The following is a 17,977-nucleotide window of genomic DNA, read 5'->3' as shown; positions in this document are numbered from 1 at the left end:
CTTTCACCTAGCATCCCTTTTTCAGGACTTTAGAAGAGGCAGCTGCCTCCCTACAGTTGCAGCCCTAGCCCTAACTAAATGAATACAGTCCTCTATCCCAGGGAATTTAGCGTGTGTGCACGCTTGCTTACTGACCACCCTCCACTGGGTGAAGTGTTTTTCAGAAGATAGACATCCACTGTCCACCCCCAAATTTTTATTGCAAAATAAAAAAATCCACATCCTACATTGTTTTATTTTCAGTTAGCTGCTTTGCGCCCTGCATGTATCCTCTGTGGGAGCAGAGTACCAGGCACAGACAAGACCAGTTAAGCATCACTGCAACTGCTCTGGGGCCCGCACAGAATTGAGCAGTGAAGGACTGACAAGGGGTAGGGCTGGTGCTCTAAAGCTGTGAGAGCTGACATTGAAATATAGGTACAAGCACCATGCTGGGAGGACTAACCAAGCCTAGTACAGCTGCAGGGCCTGTAATTCCCATTGACCCTGGCACTAACCATTGAGCGGGGAGCAGAATTACGAGGAAACGTTACCAGCACATCCCTGTTATTTCAGGTAGCTTAAGTTACAAAAAGCATTGCAAAAATGTAACAAAACCCCCAAAACCTGCCACATGGTGCAAGAGTAGGAGGGCCCTGTGTAAACCACAGTTTCACAGAGGGCGAAGGATGCATGAAAGTGCCACCAAATGCTGACTTAAAAAAAAATCAAATCAAATCAAATCTTGAAATTGACTAAAGTTACTTGTAAAATTCATTCTGTGCAAACTCTGTGAAATTCAATACTTTGCCATTTACACTGTGGTGATTTTTAAAAACAAAATAAAATTACATTTATGATTTACACAGGACCCTATGCATGACAAGATCAGGTCTCAAGGCCCAGCATGCTAGGGAACCTGCCATTCCCAGCTGATAGTCTGGGCTGGTTCAGGAAGGGAGCTTTGCTCTACGCTTTGTCTTCTCTGCTTCCTATCTGCCATGACCAAAGCAAATGTGCAGAAACGCGCACACCAAGACTTTTCTCTCTGCCAACTCAACTCCTCCTTCCCCTGGAGGGAAGAAGAAAGTCAATTCATCTGACTCAATTCTTCCTTATTCAGGCCTCCAATGTGGAGCAAGGAGGATAAAGAAATAGCCCTGCTCATCTTGCACTCCATGGGAAGAGGTTCTAGTGGCAGACACACTCACATTCTCCCCTGCTTGGGCAGTGCTCCCTTCCTCTATGGGGAAAGAGCACCATCCCTCTCCCAGACTGAGAACAAAGATATAATGCCTGGAGTCCTCCCAGTCCCCTAGGCAAAAGGCTCCACTCCAGCAGCTGACATGCTGCATGTCAATGCTGATCCTACAGTGTGCAGGTGCATAGGTCCCAATGTAGGAATGTGGCAAGCAGATGCTGGGTCACCCATTGGTGCCTCTCTCTATGTATCTAGGGCAGGTATGGGGCACAGAATTAATACCGTGTCAGCTGAAAGGCAACATGACTATGTGGAACTGGGAAAAAAGTTGTATGTGATGGCAGGGGTAGGGGCAAGGGATGCCCCTTCCCTCTTTCCCCCCTCCCCGCACACAAAAATGTTTGCTAGAAAGTCCATCCAGAGGTTGTCCTGTCCTTGGGCCAGAGAAGTTACCTGTGCCCAAGCACGAACAAAAAGGAGGCTGGACTGAAGTCCAAAATTGTGAAACCAGCAGTTACAGGAAATACATTTTCTTGGAGGCTTGGAGGAAAATATCAGAAAATGAAAACAAGTCTAAGGCAGTTTATTGCAATTGCGAAACCTCTCTCTAGCACCATCACCACTGCACGCTCCAGCTCTCTGTTGGTTTTACAAGTGGAGAATTGGTATTTTGCAATCCCATCCTCCAGAGGTGGCTGCCATGAGCAAGAATTTCCTTACATAACAGTAACAGCCCAGTGCAGTGCAGTGCAATGCAGCCAGATTCATGGTACCCCACGTGACCCCAGCGATCGGATTACCCCATGAAAGTACTTAGTAAAGAACTGGAACACAAGTCACAAGCTATAAATCTTGTTACATTAACAGATGCTCACTTCCCCCTTCTTTCTTCCTGCTTTCACAGTTTGGAGTCTTTGTTTTTCCAGAGAAAAAGCCCTAGTAATCATTACATAATGCAAAAACAAAAACAGCTAAGTAATGGCATCCAATTACATTTTATTAATAAAGCTACGAGGGACACATTATTCAAGTACTTATTTTTAAGGGAGTGGAGTGTGGCGGCATGGCAGATCCTTCCCCCACTTTATAAAAACTCCTTCAGGTCATAGGCTACGTTCAAGCCCCATTCTCTGTCATCTAGTCACTGCGCCAAGTCACTGCCCTGAAACTACAAGGGAGGCTCCCAGAGGTGAAATTTGAACAGTGAAAGGTGGAAGTGAAAGCTAGGCTAGACAGCTTTTATAGTTAACCATCTAGCCACAAGGTTTCCTCTCACCATTATCTAATCCTGCACAAACTCTCATGTCTCGGGCTCTCTTCCTACAACAACTGGTACCAATGACCTGGAGCAGAAAGGCTTTATATCACTTTCCTGGTCTTTTGAGCCATCCAGTTCTCCACAAACCAAGGACATTGACTATCAAAAGTTAAAACAATTAAATAAATTAACAGCAAGAGCTGACAAAAAAAAAATCTACTTTTTAGTTTTGTGGCAGTTTCTAGAGATGTATCTTGTGAAGTAGCAGAGATACCATTCCAACTTCAAGCCTCATTCACACTCTGCCTGTTCTCTAAAGCAGTGGCTCTCAACCTTTCCAGACTACTGTACCCTTTTCAATAGTCTGATTTGTCTTGTGTACCTCCCAGTTTCCCCTCACTTAAACTACTTACTTACAAAATCAGACATAAAAATACAAAAATGTAACTGCACACTACTGCTGAAAAATTGCTTACTTTCCTATTTTTACCAGATAATTATAAAATAAATCAACTGGAATATAAACATTGTACTTACATTTCACAGTATAGTATATACAGCAGTAGAAACAAGCCATTGTCCATATGAAATTTTAGTTTGCACTGACTTCGCTAGTGCTTTTTACTGTAAAACACTGTAAAACTAGACAAATATCTAGATGAGCTGATGTACCCCCTGGAAGACTTCTGAGTACCCCTGGTTGAGAATCACTGCTAGATGCTTACTGTATACCCTCAGCTACAGTATGAGGAGTGGCTGTAGTGACACCCATCAGCCACAGTAACCAAGAGCAACACAAAAACTTTCACTTGAATGTAAGTTAACTCCAAGAGGATTCTGTTTCATGCTTTCTTGCTCTACAGAACTCCAGCCTGGTACCCAGACCTGTGTACAGCAGATACTTTAATTAAAAGGGCTACCGTTTATTTTGCCCAGGTGCTAGCAAAGAGAAACCACTGCTCAGATACTGAATTCAGCCAGAAACCCGAAGAGAATTCTTCCAAGCACCCACATTAAATATTCACAGCATGATACACACAATATGCTTTAAAAAAGGGAGTTTGCAACGTAAATAATTTAGAGAAAACCTTAGTGCAGCGCTGCTATACCAATGGTGGAAAGCCAGCACTGCGAGCTCTGAGAGTGCTTAAGTCTGCAACCCTAAGGCCACCGATTCCTTAGCATTTCATCACCTCCAAACATTTTTAATTGGGCTGACACAAATTCACCTCTCCCGTAGCATATAATGATCTTTGGTGTGTGATAGGGTCAGGCCAGATGGCTACAGGAGAGTAATAGAAGGCAGATATATTAGCCCCAGGCTAAGTAGGTCCCTTTTCCCTGGGTAAGGTAACAGGGAAGGTTCCAGATCAATCAGGAACCTTCTGGAGACAATTAAGACAGGCTGATTAGAACACCTGCAGCCAATCAATTAAGGCAGGCTAATCAGGGCACCTGGGTTTTAAAAAGGAGCTCACTTCAGTTTCTGGTGTGCGTGTGAGGAGCTGGGAGCAAGAGGCACTAGGAGCTGAGAGTGAGAACGCGGACTGTTGGAGGACTGAGGAGTACAAGCATTATCAGACACCAGGAGGAAGGTCCTATCGTGAGGATAAAGAAGGTGTTGGGAGGAGGCCATGGGGAAGTAGCCCAGGGAGTTGTAGCTGTCGCACAGCTGTTCCAGGAGGCACTCTAGACAGCTGCATTCCACAGGCCCCTGGGCTGGAACCCGCAGTAGAGGGCGGGCTCGGGTTCCCCTCAAATCCTCCCAACTCCTGGTCAGACACAGGAGGAGTTGACCTGGACTGTGGGTTCAGAAAAACGGCCAAGCTGAGGGCTGCTGTGAAGCTCCAAGGCGAGCAAATCCGCCAGTAAGCGCAAGACCCACCAAGGTAGAGCAGGAACTTTGTCACAGGTAGTATAAGTAGAGTAGCAGCTTCTAAAAGGCCATTCAGAGGCACAAACAGCTCCAAGTTGTCAAGTGAAATATTTTTGGAGAAGCCTAACTAATTAAGGACCAGACAACATTCTGGATGCATTTGGAAATGCACTTCAAGTGCTGAATGTACACAGTACACACTCATACAGCATAGTGAGAACAGTGGAGAACAGAGCAAAAGCTGAGAGAGGACACATCTGATGACACACCAAACCCAGAGCAGTGCTTCAGACAAGCTGCTAACTTATGATTTCAGGGTTTGTGGGGGCAAAGTTTTCACAGAAACAATCATGAAGGAATACTACAAGATGGTTTACCGTACCATCTTGCTCTTAATGGAACAAACATACCAGGCTATGTAATAGTCTTAACGTGAAGAGAAGCTATACAATGTAGGATTCTCCAGAGAAATGACACTCCCTTCAGTCAGAGCAATGATCATTCTCTCCTATATATTTGATTCCCAAAGGCTTTGCCCAAAATCTTGGGACATATGTGTTCAAATAGACAAGAGCATCGACAAGGTAGCATTAGGAAATCACTGCAATATATGATCAGATCTAGTTGCAAAGCTTGTCTGCTTCAGTTTTGCCATAATTAAAAATGTACTAAGTTCACTTTCTTTTCCTGCATCAGCACCTACCTGAATCTCTCCAGTCGATCCCATTTCACATTAGAGTCAAGCATCTTGTTTCATCATCAAAACCTTTCACCGCTCTGTCCCCTAGTGTGTTTCCCCTTGCCCCACCAATGATGCCAACCTCAAGTACCCGTTTGTCAGCTTCTTACACTGACATCTTTATGCTTTCTTCCTTGATACCCCCTATATCTGAACTGAAGGGCAAAACTACCATCCAATGATCTTTCAATTCCCTCTTTAGGATCCCCCTGCAACTGATACCTAAAAGAAAATCAACCAATTTATGATGTCCAGGTTAAAGTGCAAATGGGAGCATGTGACATTCTTTATATTTCTAATTATCAAAAACTTTGCAGCTGCATTTTTAACCTATATTATATATTTGATATCTCTCTCCCAGCCCTGCATGTGTCACTTGTCTCAGACTGCAAGATTCTTGGGGCAGGGACTGGGGCTTCATACGACTTTGTACAATGCCTAATGAGGCTCCATCCCAATCGAGTCCTCCAGGATCTACTGTTACACAAATATTTAATGATGTGAACAGAGCTAATATTGCCCCATAGAGGTCTTGCGAAAGTTAGACCATGTCCACCTCATAAGGCTGTTGTGAAACAATTCTCAGATGGAAGTAGAACATTCACAAGGAACTACTGCTCTATTTTCTTTCAATTTCTTCATCTCTGCTGCCATTTTGCCAGCTGCCTGTATGAAGCACTACACATCAGTGCTTTACAGAACTGGATTTATTCTGCTTCTCGGGTAGAGCATATTGCCAAAGGGTTAAATACACAAAACCACCCCGTCGGTCAAAGTGACCTTGACTGAGTTGTCAATTATCCCCACCCACCCACAAGCAAATGGCTGCTGAGGTTAGAGCAACAAAAAAAAAGGAAGTAGAAAGAGTGGTCACATATCCAAGGGCCAGCTGCACACACAGGCCCCTGGCAGGGGAAACATTCTTTAGCAGAAATCAAGAACTAAGACCATAGGTGAGTTATCATCAGCAACCTATGACTTTGTCTGTGACTAACTTAAAGTACCCAGTAAAATGGTGCAAGCAGACAGCCCTACAGCTGTACAGAGTTACGGTTCCTGCCTGGAGTATGCGGCTGCTCTCCAGATAAACTGTACCTGCTCTCTTGCAACAAGTCTTTAATCTGAGCCAAAATCCACTCCACCTCGGAGGAAGAATTACACCATGCTTTGCGGGCCTTTCGTAAGGACTGAAGCTCCTGAAGAACCTGCATAAGAGAGAAAACAGTATCAGTAAATAAATATATTTTGCTACATGGGAGTCACTGAGAGCAGGAGGCACTACTATAAAGAGCAGATGCATAATCCAGGCATTTAATTCATAACCCTGAGAGTGGCTCTCAGAGCTTCCCTCTCAACCGCATTATAAAGCATTAATACAGAAGTGTTCTGACTAAGGACAGGCCTAAACTGAAAGGGGAGCATGATCAAGGATTCGGAGGCAGAAAACTAAGTATTAGGACTCCCTGGTTCTATCCTCTGCTCTCCAGCAAGTCCATCTCTGTTCCCAAGTGCACACCTGTAAAATAGATAATGCCTACTCGAGTCAGGATTTTGCCATTAATGTTAAGCACATGGCAGAGACGCAAGTGTCAAATCAGCTTAGTGATCTATGCAGCATTCAGGATGCAGTAGCAGTTGGAAAACAGCAAGCAAGGTGTCAGGCTATACCAAGAATAGGAAAGACTAACACTAGAGACATATGCTGCCACTCTAGAAATCAGACTCACTTTCAGCTTCACACACACACCCTTTAGCACAAAGTTAGACACTCTGCTAATAGGGACATTCGCACCCAGAGCAAGTAGCATTTCCATCACTACCCTGAAAAGTACCAGTATAGGGCACCTTCCGTTTACAGCTGGGAAACCACAGGCATAATGCCAGTGGAGGCTGCAGGGAATGTGACATCATTGAAAGTGTAAATTTCCCAATGTTTTGGTGACATGCTCTCGCAGTTTTTGTGCATGGGAGAAGGTGCAGAGACTTTTCAGCACAGGGCCCTCTGGACTATATTTCACTCCCTTCTGTGGTACACCGGAGTCCTGTGGGGAGGGGTGGCTTAATATGCCTTCTGATTTTAATATCTGTGTCAGGGGGTAGATGGCATTAATTTACTGAGCACTAATATGGTGGAGTTCATCCTGTATGGAAAAGAGACATGGCCACGCACCGCCAAGCTGACAGTGTAAATCAGACTCAAACAACACGTACATGATAAAAGTAGGTCAACCCTTCGTGTGCTCAGTGATTTTTTTAAAACAAGACATTTCAGCACATGGTGTTCATCACCAACAGGACTTCCTGCAGAATTCTGTTCCGAGGAGGCTGATGAATATGGAGAGTTAAGGAGTCCCATACACAGGGGTAGGCACAGAAGTTGTTGTGCAGATGATGAGACTGAAGGAATACCAGTTAGGCCCTGGAAGAACCTAGAGAACCGTGATTTCTTGTGCTTGTCTGAAGTTGCGTGTGTTTAATTTGCTTAGCACAGTCACAATGATGAGGTGCAACAGATGTTTTAAGTAACAAAAATCAAGTCTGAGATGTGACCTGAATATCACGAATCATTAAAATATCTCCAAGCCGGTTAAACATGAACATGTGCAGGAATATGTGTCCTTATGTTAGAGTATTTACTAAAGAAACTCACCTAGGTCTGATCTACACATTAATGTTTTACTGTTACAGTCAATTCAGTGATCTTAGCTTTACCAGTATAGTTAAAGCAGTACAACCGCCCTAGTATGGATAAAATTATACTGATATAAAGATGTCTTATACCAGGATAGCTTGCTGAATGGTAATAGCTATACTAGTATAAAGGCACCTGTACACCAGTATAACTGTACTATAATTGAACTGTAGTTCAGACAAGCCATTTGTAAAACTAGTTAATTTCCAAAATTTAACATTGATTCTATAGATCCATACATCTTTTTAGGTCTATAGACATCCACTGTTCCCAGGTATGGACCTTAAAGAGCAAGCCATTGGCATTTTACAGTCTCTAAAATGCAAAATCAGACTACATTTTATCAACAGCAGCTAATTCAAGAATATCTCCAGTTCAGTGATGTAAGAATCATTTGTATCCAATGCAATATTTAAAATCAGAACCAATCTCAGATACAATTAGGATTACTTCATAAATTAATCAAGCTAGTTCACATCACCTCTGAACTGTTGGATGGAAATCTTGTAGAAATAATAATAATAATCTCATTCTTCTGTTACCAGTGTATTGCTTCCACAGAGTTTAACAGTGTGAAAAGTTATTTCTTGCCATTAATTACTTCTATTGTTCATTATATGTATTCCCTCCATCATGAAAACACTTACCAAACACATCACATATGAGTGTAAGAACACTTTACCTTATAAAGTTGTAGAACAGCATACTGCACAGTCACTAATATCATTTAGCCTCTCTGGAGCAGTTTCCCCCACACTTTTAAAATGAGGATAATTTGCTTATTGTACTGTAAAGTCTCAGTGTTTGTAAATTCCTTCAACACTCCTTAATTCAATGTGTCATTATATACATGCAAATTATTACTATCATCTATATACCAAGTCTGTGAAACAGTCTGTTGCTAATTCTAAAACTATAAGCCACATGTAATTGCTTCTATGAAAGTCTACTCACTCCATCCGGAACTTGCTTAGCCAAGTTCCAGTAATCTGGAGCTTCTTGGATTTGCAATGATGAAGTCATGCCTCACTAAATGTGATTTTGATTGCAAAGGATTTTCCCCTTGAATATTCTAGGATATCTGGGCACTACAGTGAGAGCAGAGGAAGGAGAGACAATAAAAGAGGGGCTGGGGAATTTAATCCATGATGTATCAATTGTTTTAAAAACAAAACTTTTAAAAAAAAGTATTTAGAAATTTTCCCCTCCTACACAGAGCAACTATGTTACCTTCTCTCCATCTTTCCTACTCTCTCCCCCTGCATTGCCAGGTGCTGTCCAGGACACTATAAATAGCTTTGGGCAGACTATTAAAAAAAACCCACACAAAACAAAAGACCCCTGAGTTATTGGAACAGCCACTTCCTGCTCTGCTCCAGAAAAGGGTGGGAGTGCCTGAACTTTCCAAAAAATGACTTGTAAGGCCCATTTATTACCTGTCCCATCATTGCAATGTATCACATTTAATGTCTGGTTAAATTGGGCCATGTTTTGATTAACAGTTTATTTGTAATGAGAAAGAATGGGGGATAAGAGGGGTTTTGAGAATCCCAGTACTGAAGAACTGTGATTTATTTGTTCCAGAATGGAGCCAATACAGGAAACTATTCCCTGCATCTGACCCTCCTCCCCAAACCTTTTTGGTAAGAAATACATAAATATTCCCCAGCAGATATTTAGCAATGGTTTTGCAGTAAACCAACCTATGTGCTGAGAACTATATCTATGAATTTATAATTCAGATCATATATTTAACATAACAATCAAATAGATAAAAAATGAACAGGGGGAAAAAAAAAAGCATTCAAATAGGAGTTTTACAGAGATCCTGTCCATGGATCTCTTATAGTGTTTGGTGGGCATAATTCTCAAAATGGTATACTCAATACATTAAAAATGAGAGGAAAATGTTCACACCGTTTATTCCACTGAAGATTTATTTTCCAGCACTCAGCTACATTCCCAGGCCTTTCCTATAGTTAATAAGCACAGACTGGAAAGAACACCTTACTTAAGAGATGTCCAACAAAAAGGCTGGTGTACAGGATAGCATGTTTGGAGGGTATGGTTTCAGAAGCAAGCATGCTAAAGGGTTTATTTTGTTAGTTGATATCAATAGCAGGGCATTTACACATGGTCATTCATGCATGCCATTTTGATGAAATAATGTTGCTTTTCTTTAGCAGTTGACACAGAACTAAGGGAGGGGAGGGGGGATTTTTAAATGCACAAATGGGAATTAAGTGCCCAATATCTATTATCTTTCAATGGGAATTGGGTGCCTTTATTGCCCCTTGTGCCTCTGAAAATCTCACACCAGATTTAAGGAATTGCCAGGAGACAACTGTCCAGCCAATAAAACATTATATATACACACCTGTCAACTTGAAATCTAGCTAATGAGTTAAAAAGTAATTCCAGATCATGCACCAGCTTCTTCCCTTCCACTGCCAGTTTATGTACTTTTATAATCACAATTTCCTATTCATTTTGTAACTTTTTCCTCTCCCCTATCACTACTGTAATGACCCAGGAGAAAGACACTGACTGTGTTTCATAGTTTCCCTCTATATAGTACTGTGAAACAAACAGAATAAACTAGAAAAATTATTTCCTAATCTTTCAGTTAATGTAAGTATTACTTGCAACAGCAGTAACATTTTTCAGACAGAAATGTTATTTACATACACAATTACCAAATACACTGTTTCCCAAGGATTTTAGGAATTGGGATGGGGATGCGTCATTATCTCCACATATGCCTCACAGAGAAATCTGGATGTTTATTCTAAAACATTGTAAAGTTGCCAGTTGTAGTTCTTACCTATGGTTTAGTTAATGGTCTGTGGGGTGGAGGAGAAGGAGTTACTGGAAAATATTACTTTAGGGAAATGGAGATGAGTTCTCAATAGACTTGATCCAAAGCCCATATAAAGCCAATGTAAAGACTCCCACTGGCTTCAGTCCTTATCTGAAGGTCTTCTAAGGTACCTGTCACCAGGGTATCTCAACATGCTTTACTAAGGACATAAATATCATTGTTGTTGTTTTAAGGAGAAGGAAGCTGAGAAATTGAATTATTTGTCGCAAATCACAAAGCAAGTCAGTGGTAGAATTTCTGTAGGAGTAGAATCCAGGTCTCCTGAAGCCCAGCACTATCCCTATCAACTGAACCCTGACACAAATACAGCAGGCTGGCTGATGGAAAAGCTGGACTGAAGATCTTAGACTATTTTAAAATGACTGATATCAATCAGCTTCTAAAGACTTGAGTCCAATAATTAAAAGTATATTGTTAAACCTCCTGCAGGAATAAAAAGGCACAGGATTTGCAGAGACAGGTTTGGGGCTATTACATATAAACATAAACAACCATGCTATAACGTTTAATCATGTCCCAAGCCACAAGAAGCCCACATTTCTTGCTCTCTGAAGTGAACCTGTGCCTGCTTTGCTTTGATGAATCACACAAGACACTTAGTACCAGGAGAGAAAAGAGCACAGCCAAGCTACATAACAGAGAGCTCTCTTCATCAGCAATGCTCACAGCCCCATCTACAGGCCACTGGATGAACTGCTATGTCACTGACAACACAGAGCCTTCACACTTTCGATAAGAAATGGCACTTCTGAAACTGGCAAAAATCACCTAAGTTTCAGTCTACTTCTACTAATAGCAGGACTGCAAAGCAGCAAGGGCAGAATCATCAGAAGTACTGGCATGACACTCCTATGCAGGTTTTTCCCCCAGGATGATTTAAAAATTACTGGTGGGGAAAAAAGATATTCCTATAATTACATGTAAGGCTAAGATTTGGTCATTGTTATTTTTAGTAAAAGTCACAGACAAGAATCCATAATTCACGGAAGCCAGAACCTGTCTGTGACTTTTGCTGCTGTGGCTCTATGGTTCCCCCCGCCATTGTGGTGGCTGGGAGCTGTGAGGTTCCTCCTCTGCCTGTGGCAGCTGAAAGCTGCGGAGGAGCGCGGGGGGCCTCCGCCCATGGCAGCTACGAGTTGCAGGGTGACCGTATTTCCCAAAGAGAAAAAGGGACACCCCCAGCCACTCGCCTGAGGTGTCCCCCTTCCCTTCGCCCTGTGCGAGGCTGTTGCCCGTCACTGGAACCCCGAGGACGGCCCCCTCAGGAGCGTGTCATCTGTTGCTGGAACCTTGTAGGGGCCCCCTATCACTGCTGCCACCTGTCGCTGGAACCCTGCCAGGGCCCGCTGGCTTCCAGCTCCAGAGTGCCTCAGCCCCTGGGGCTGAAGCAGAGAATGTCATGGAGGTCTCTGGAAGTCACAGATTCCGTGACTTCACGATCTCAGTGACATAAACTAAGCCTTAATTATATGTGAACTAGCCAATCTTGCACACAGATATTCCAAGTCAGGCCTTGCAAGGCATGTCAGTTTTCTGAGTCTGAATAAGAAGATTTGTGATAAAAAGCACAGAAGCAGTTACACAGCAGGGAAAGAAGCAGCACTCAAAGCGTTAATCAAATTACACTTACCCCAAACTGCTGATTTTTGTAGGACACCAGCAGCTCTCTGACTTTCTCTAGAAATAAATACAATTACATGGTTTAAACAACAGGTAATGAGGAGCTAATATAACTCCCATTTCACAGAGAGAAATGGAACCTTCCTATCTTTAAGGAACTAGTGAGCTATCCTCTCCAAACTGACCCCCCTTGGGCAAGCCATTTACATACTGTTCAATGCTTACTCGAGGCTTAAGACAGTGAAATGCAGAGATTATATAAATCCATACCTGGCAATTCTTTGATTATACTAGATTAGCAGTTCTCAGTCTCTTCAGTTCAATACAGGAATTGCCATACTGGATCAGACCAGTGGTCCACCTAGTCCATATTTTGTCTCCAACACTGACCACTTCCAGATACTACAGAGGAAGGTGCAAGAAACCCTGTCATAGACAACTACAAAAGAACTTGACCATAGGAAGAGATGTTTCCTGTACTGACAATTAGTAGTTATCTTGTGCTTTGAAGCATGAGGGTTTTTAGCCCTTATAATTTTGTTTTAAGTCCTATGTAATGGAACTGTGGATGTTATAAACATAGAATCCTTTTTGTACTCCTATTAAACTCTTGACATTGAGGATATATTGTGGCAACAAATTCCACAGGCCAATTATGTAAGTCAAATTGTATTTCTTTTCATCAGTTTTAAGTGTTTGTCTACGTCTGGACTTCTTCTGCTTCTACTGTATCTATGAGACAAGATGACCAAAAATGAAGATAGTGTTCTGGCTGAAGATGTAACAGTTCTTCCAAAGTGAATTTCCCTGCATTTATTATCACTGAGTTTTATCTGCCATCAGGTTGCCCAATCACCTGGCTTTGATTAGGTCTTCTTGGAATTCTTCAGAGTATTTTCTAGTTTTAACTATGTTAAATAATTTAATCATATTAGGACATGTCTACACTAGAAATGTGAGTCGACTTATTAGGTAAACTTTCAACCACCACAGTAATTGTTACTACGTCCACACTACCCTTCTCTCGTCGGTGATGCGCATTCTCATCAGATGCGTTTCCACTGACTTAAGAGGAACAGTGTGGTGGGCTGAGAGCCTGAGCTCTCAGCTCCACATGTAGCTTCCTGCTGGGAATCCGGCAGCTGCCCCGAGGCTCCCTGCTGAGCCAAGAGCCGGAGGAGTGGGGGAGCCAGGCTCCCAGCTGCTGGGAGCCTCCTTGCAGCACCAGGGTTCCCCATAGGGAGCGGGAAGTGTCCGGGAGAAGCCTGGCTGGCAGTAAGGAGCCGGGATGGCACAGCCCGGCTTGGAGTAGGGAGCCCTGACAGCAGCTGGGCTGGGAGCAGGGAGCAGCCAGGCTCCAAGTGGGGAGCAGGCAGGCGCATGGAGCCGTGAAATTGACAAGAATGACAGCCAATAGCCCATGTAAGTAATGCAGTGTCTAAATGGACACTGCATCACCCTAACTACCCAGACATAAGCTCTAGGCCTCTCGTGGAGATGAAGTTATGATATTAGTGTAGTAGAGCACTTACATCGGCAGGAGCAAGGCTGTAGTGTGTACACTGACATAATTAGGTCGACATAAGCTGCCTTACGTCGACCTAACTCTGTAGGGTAGAGCAAGCCTGAGTCCCAAACCATAAGACGTTGGCTCCTTCAGCCAATACCCTCTGTCTCTCGGTCACTTTACACACACAAAACCACCAAGTAACGTAGACTAGGCTCACAACCGAGAGGCAGGGTCTGAAAGCAGACCAACTGATAAAAAAAAAAAAAAAAATCAAAGGCAAGAAAGGACCATTATGTTCATTTAGTCTGACCCCCGGATTAACACATTTCATAGAATTTCACCCAGTAATTCCTGCATCAAGCCCCTAACTTCTGGTTGAGAGAGCATCTGTCCAAAGCTCAATTAGACTGTGACCCCTAGACTCAATTTCATGGAGGGATTGATATATTAATAAATCCTGCACCCAACATTCTTCCTAATAACCTGGCTTTTTCAGGAGGCATTAGAATGATTCTACTGTGAGAACTGCTTCTACCTTTTCAGCTACTATTCACTACTCAGCACTTCCCATAACTATAATACTGTTCAATTATACAAAACTGCTACTGATCCAGATCTCTTCTGAGAAGGCAGAAGAGCTGATTCAACAGAAGAAGGACCTGGACCAGGCCGAACAGCATGTGTCTGCAGATAAGCAGGAAAATGCAGAAGAGAGATAGGGCTATAGATGAAATTGACTAAAATTCCTTCTTCAGAGAGGTTACTTGGCCAGCTGGGAGGCTCAGTCTAACACTTGGCTTAAGCCACTAGTAAGTTAGACACAGGACTAGAAAAAAGAATTAGTGACAGACCACTGAGGTGCATCTGATCTGCTGGTGTCCTCTCTCTTTGAAGGTGTCTCCTGTTACTAAGAGGCACCGGATCAGCACTTGCTGAATTGATGACGTATACCTGGGGTCTGATTATTATTATTTTTTTTTAAAAAGCGGACTCCTATTTTGCACTCAGTTTTATGGGGACCAACTGACATCACTTAGAAGGATTATGTATCATCCCCGCTCAATAGAAAGACACTGCAGAGACCCCTGGACTAAATAGGTGATCTAGGCTTTTCAGGAGTGTAGTGGGGCATTAGAGTGGAATTTGGAATTAACCCTTAGATTTATAGTCAGGAGTTGAAACCTGGTTTGACCAGTTTCAACACTAAATTATTCCAACCTAATACATATTACCCTTATGGTACTGGGGTTCCACTGCTAAGAACAGTGTTTGTGCTGAAATCCAGACAGTTGGTATGAGAAAAGTCAGACCCACCAATAACCATCAAAGCCCCAAACAGCAATTGTACCAGCTGTGCTAAGGGAGTGTAACAGGATGGCCTGCCCCTTTAAGGTCCAGGAGGCCCAGGGCTAGCCAGCCCTGCTTAATTAGCCCCGCCCTCCCACACCTGAGCTGGATGTAGGACTTAAAAGGAAGAAGCCCAGCAGTTATGGGCTGATTATAGAGAAAAGCTGAGCCACAGAAGCAGAGCTAACTCCTGTGGTAAGTCCCTAGAACAAGGGGCCAGGCTTCAGGGAGGCAGAGAAATGGGGAGCTGAAGAGAAACCCAAGAGGCTCAAGATTTTTTGGGAGGTGTGGGGATACAAGGTTCTTTGTAGCATTTAATTTAGTGTGTAACTTTGGATTTCTACTGAAGAACCCAAAGAGAAACCCTGAAACTTCTGATTTTATAAAAAGTGTGATTCTATTAAGTTCTGTTTGATTTAGCAGGACTTTGTGCTGGCCCAGGGCTAAGCTGGGCAAAAGAACTTTGAAAAGGCCATACGGGAGAAGCCAGCTTGGGGCCTGACCCCTTAGATACCCGAGAAGGACATCAAACTTTTAAATGACCTGGCTGGGAGGATCAGGGCATAGAAGACCAGCCATCAGAGGACCAATTAAGTGACTAAGTGGAAAGCCCAGCAACCCCACACCTCATCACAAGGAGGTGCCAGCTGGTGAGTGACTTCTGTGCATGACATGCTTGTTCTGGGGATGGAAGCCTATAACGGGGAGTATAGCCATCAAGTGGCAGTAGCAGCAGTACTTATGTGTTCTTTAAGCTCCCAGCTACTAGAAGAAGACAGTGATCTAACTTTGATACCTCTGTCACTGTTCCCCAGACACCCACCATGAAGCTCCTTGTGTTTCTGATAGCCCGGTGGTTGTGGGTTCTGAGCCTCCTCTGTGTCACTGTCCACCTCTGCCTCAGTTGCTGCTGCCTCTACCTCCCCATTCTGCTCTTCTTCACATTCTCCAGCCAGACTATTACCCAGCTGACGGCTCCAGTACGTCCGGCGTAGCCACTCCAGCACCACATCACAACCTGAAGGTAAACACAGCAACATGCCCATTTGTTCCCTCTTTATCCCAGAGAAATTCACTCTTTATTAGAATAGAGCAGGCACTTAGTTAATCTGCACTAGTGACTAAGATCTTTTGAGAGTTACTGAATTCAGAGATGAAATAATACAAACGCTATGGTTAATGTGACTTCCTGCTAAGAAAGGAAGTGTCTTCTGACTGGACAGCCAAAACACACAGACAGCCCTGGGGGGTTGTCAGCTGTCACCTTGTCAGATTCTCAACCTGGATGATTTCAGTCCACAAGGTGAAAGTTTTTAGAAAACTGATCAGATTCTTATACCGTGCCCATCAATGTAGTATTCAAGCACCTAATTATAGTGTTCGTTACCTAAGCAAAGACTATAAACATCCAATTGTCTGACAACTTTTTTTCTAGTCACTATCTCACTACTATAACCACTTGTAAAAATTCAGCGTCCACTCCAGATGAGACCACTGGTTCTCAATCTTTCCAGGCTCAAGACCCATTTGTAAGTGTTTATGGCCTGCTGAGATGCAGTAAATAGGGGGTGGAGGCCCTGGGGTGGTTTTAGTCAGGTCCTGCCCTCCTGGAGGGGTATGTCCTGCCCAGCACACTCTCCACAGTGCCAGCTCCTGTGCTGTGGGGCTGGCTGGGCTTGGCTCTCTGCTCTAGGCTTTGCAACCTCTGGGGTTGCAGCACTGCTCAGATTTGGCCCCATCCCCCTGACTGGACCAAATTTGTGTGAGTGGAGTTGTGACCTAGCTCATGGGGTTTCAGTGCCATTCACTCAAATTTGGACTGCCATCATCATGATGGCTGGGCCAGACCTGAGTGGCACTGGGCCCCCAGAGGTTGTAGTGTATGGAGCAGGGAGGCAAGCCCAGCCAGCCTGTGGGACAGGAGCTGTCATCTGACCTTTAGAAACATTCTGGTGACCCAGTTTAGGGTCCCAACCCAAAGGTTAAGAAAACCTGGATTAGATAACTTCTAGCAAAATCCCTTTCTATTTAGCACCTCAATAATTAAACCAAAATTTGCAGACTTGGATACATACTTAGACATCAGACCGCTTATGCAGAGGTGCTGAAAATCTTACTTCAGTGAGAATGGTAGTGGGTGCTGCCAATTGTCAGCACCTCTGAAATCAGATCTCTTAATCCAAGTCCCTCTATGTAGATTTAAGTGCCAGAATTTGAACACAGTCTGACAATCTTGTTTTAAATCTATTAATTTCTGCTGTACAGGAGTAATTCCAGCACTCTTGCCCCACTCAGCTCCCGCAATCAGGGATGGCAGACAGAAGGGGTGCAGGAGCACCTATAACATAACCAGTTTTCCGTTACCATAAAATGGTGCCAGCTCCATCTGTCATTCCTTCCCTTAAAACCAATGGAGTTGTTGTCCTTTCCCTCCCTTCCTCCACATCCCTTTCAGTTGGCTTGTGAGGCTTTTCAGTTTCTTATTTTAGATTTCCCCCTCTTCTCCCAAAACTGGAAGCTTTGGAGGGAAAGGGCCTGCCTCCTTCATTCCCTCAATCTCTTGACCTCTCACCTACACCATTCTGCTGTCCCCAGCCTAAGGCCACATTTCCCCTTTGGCAGGATAACCCACTGTAGCACCCCACTTCCCAGATTCTCCTCCTTCCCCCTCCCCCAGACTACTGCCCCCCTCCAGTCATAGGCACGCCCGTCACAATCAGCTGGCAAGGCCCTCCTTGCCCAGCCCACTGGGGCTGCTGCCACATCTGTCTCTACATTGACCTCTCCTGGGAGTTTGTGGATCTGCTCTCTGCTACCATGGAGACGGCAAACCCATGTCCAAAGCACCACATAGTAGAATACTGAAAACTGTGC

General features: G+C 43.7%; 1 protein-coding gene across 1 annotated transcript in view; it reads right to left on the bottom strand.

Moving 5' to 3' along the window:
* The window catches only part of LAS1L (LAS1 like ribosome biogenesis factor), a 47,115-nt gene that overhangs the window by 26,171 nt on the left and 2,967 nt on the right, over positions 1 to 17,977 (bottom strand). The window contains exons 5-7 of the mRNA XM_077827255.1: positions 15,927 to 16,121; positions 12,257 to 12,303; positions 6,149 to 6,258 (exon numbers count right to left, since the gene is read on the bottom strand). Of these exons, the coding sequence (XP_077683381.1) occupies positions 6,149 to 6,258; positions 12,257 to 12,303; positions 15,927 to 16,121 (352 nt within the window). The remainder of the gene's footprint in view (positions 1 to 6,148; positions 6,259 to 12,256; positions 12,304 to 15,926; positions 16,122 to 17,977) is intronic.

Source organism: Eretmochelys imbricata, chromosome 9 (assembly GCF_965152235.1).
Source record: "Eretmochelys imbricata isolate rEreImb1 chromosome 9, rEreImb1.hap1, whole genome shotgun sequence".
Classification (NCBI taxonomy): domain Eukaryota; kingdom Metazoa; phylum Chordata; order Testudines; family Cheloniidae; genus Eretmochelys; species Eretmochelys imbricata.
The sequence above is the reverse complement of the archived record's forward strand: the minus strand, read 5'-3'. Positions and strand labels throughout refer to the sequence as shown.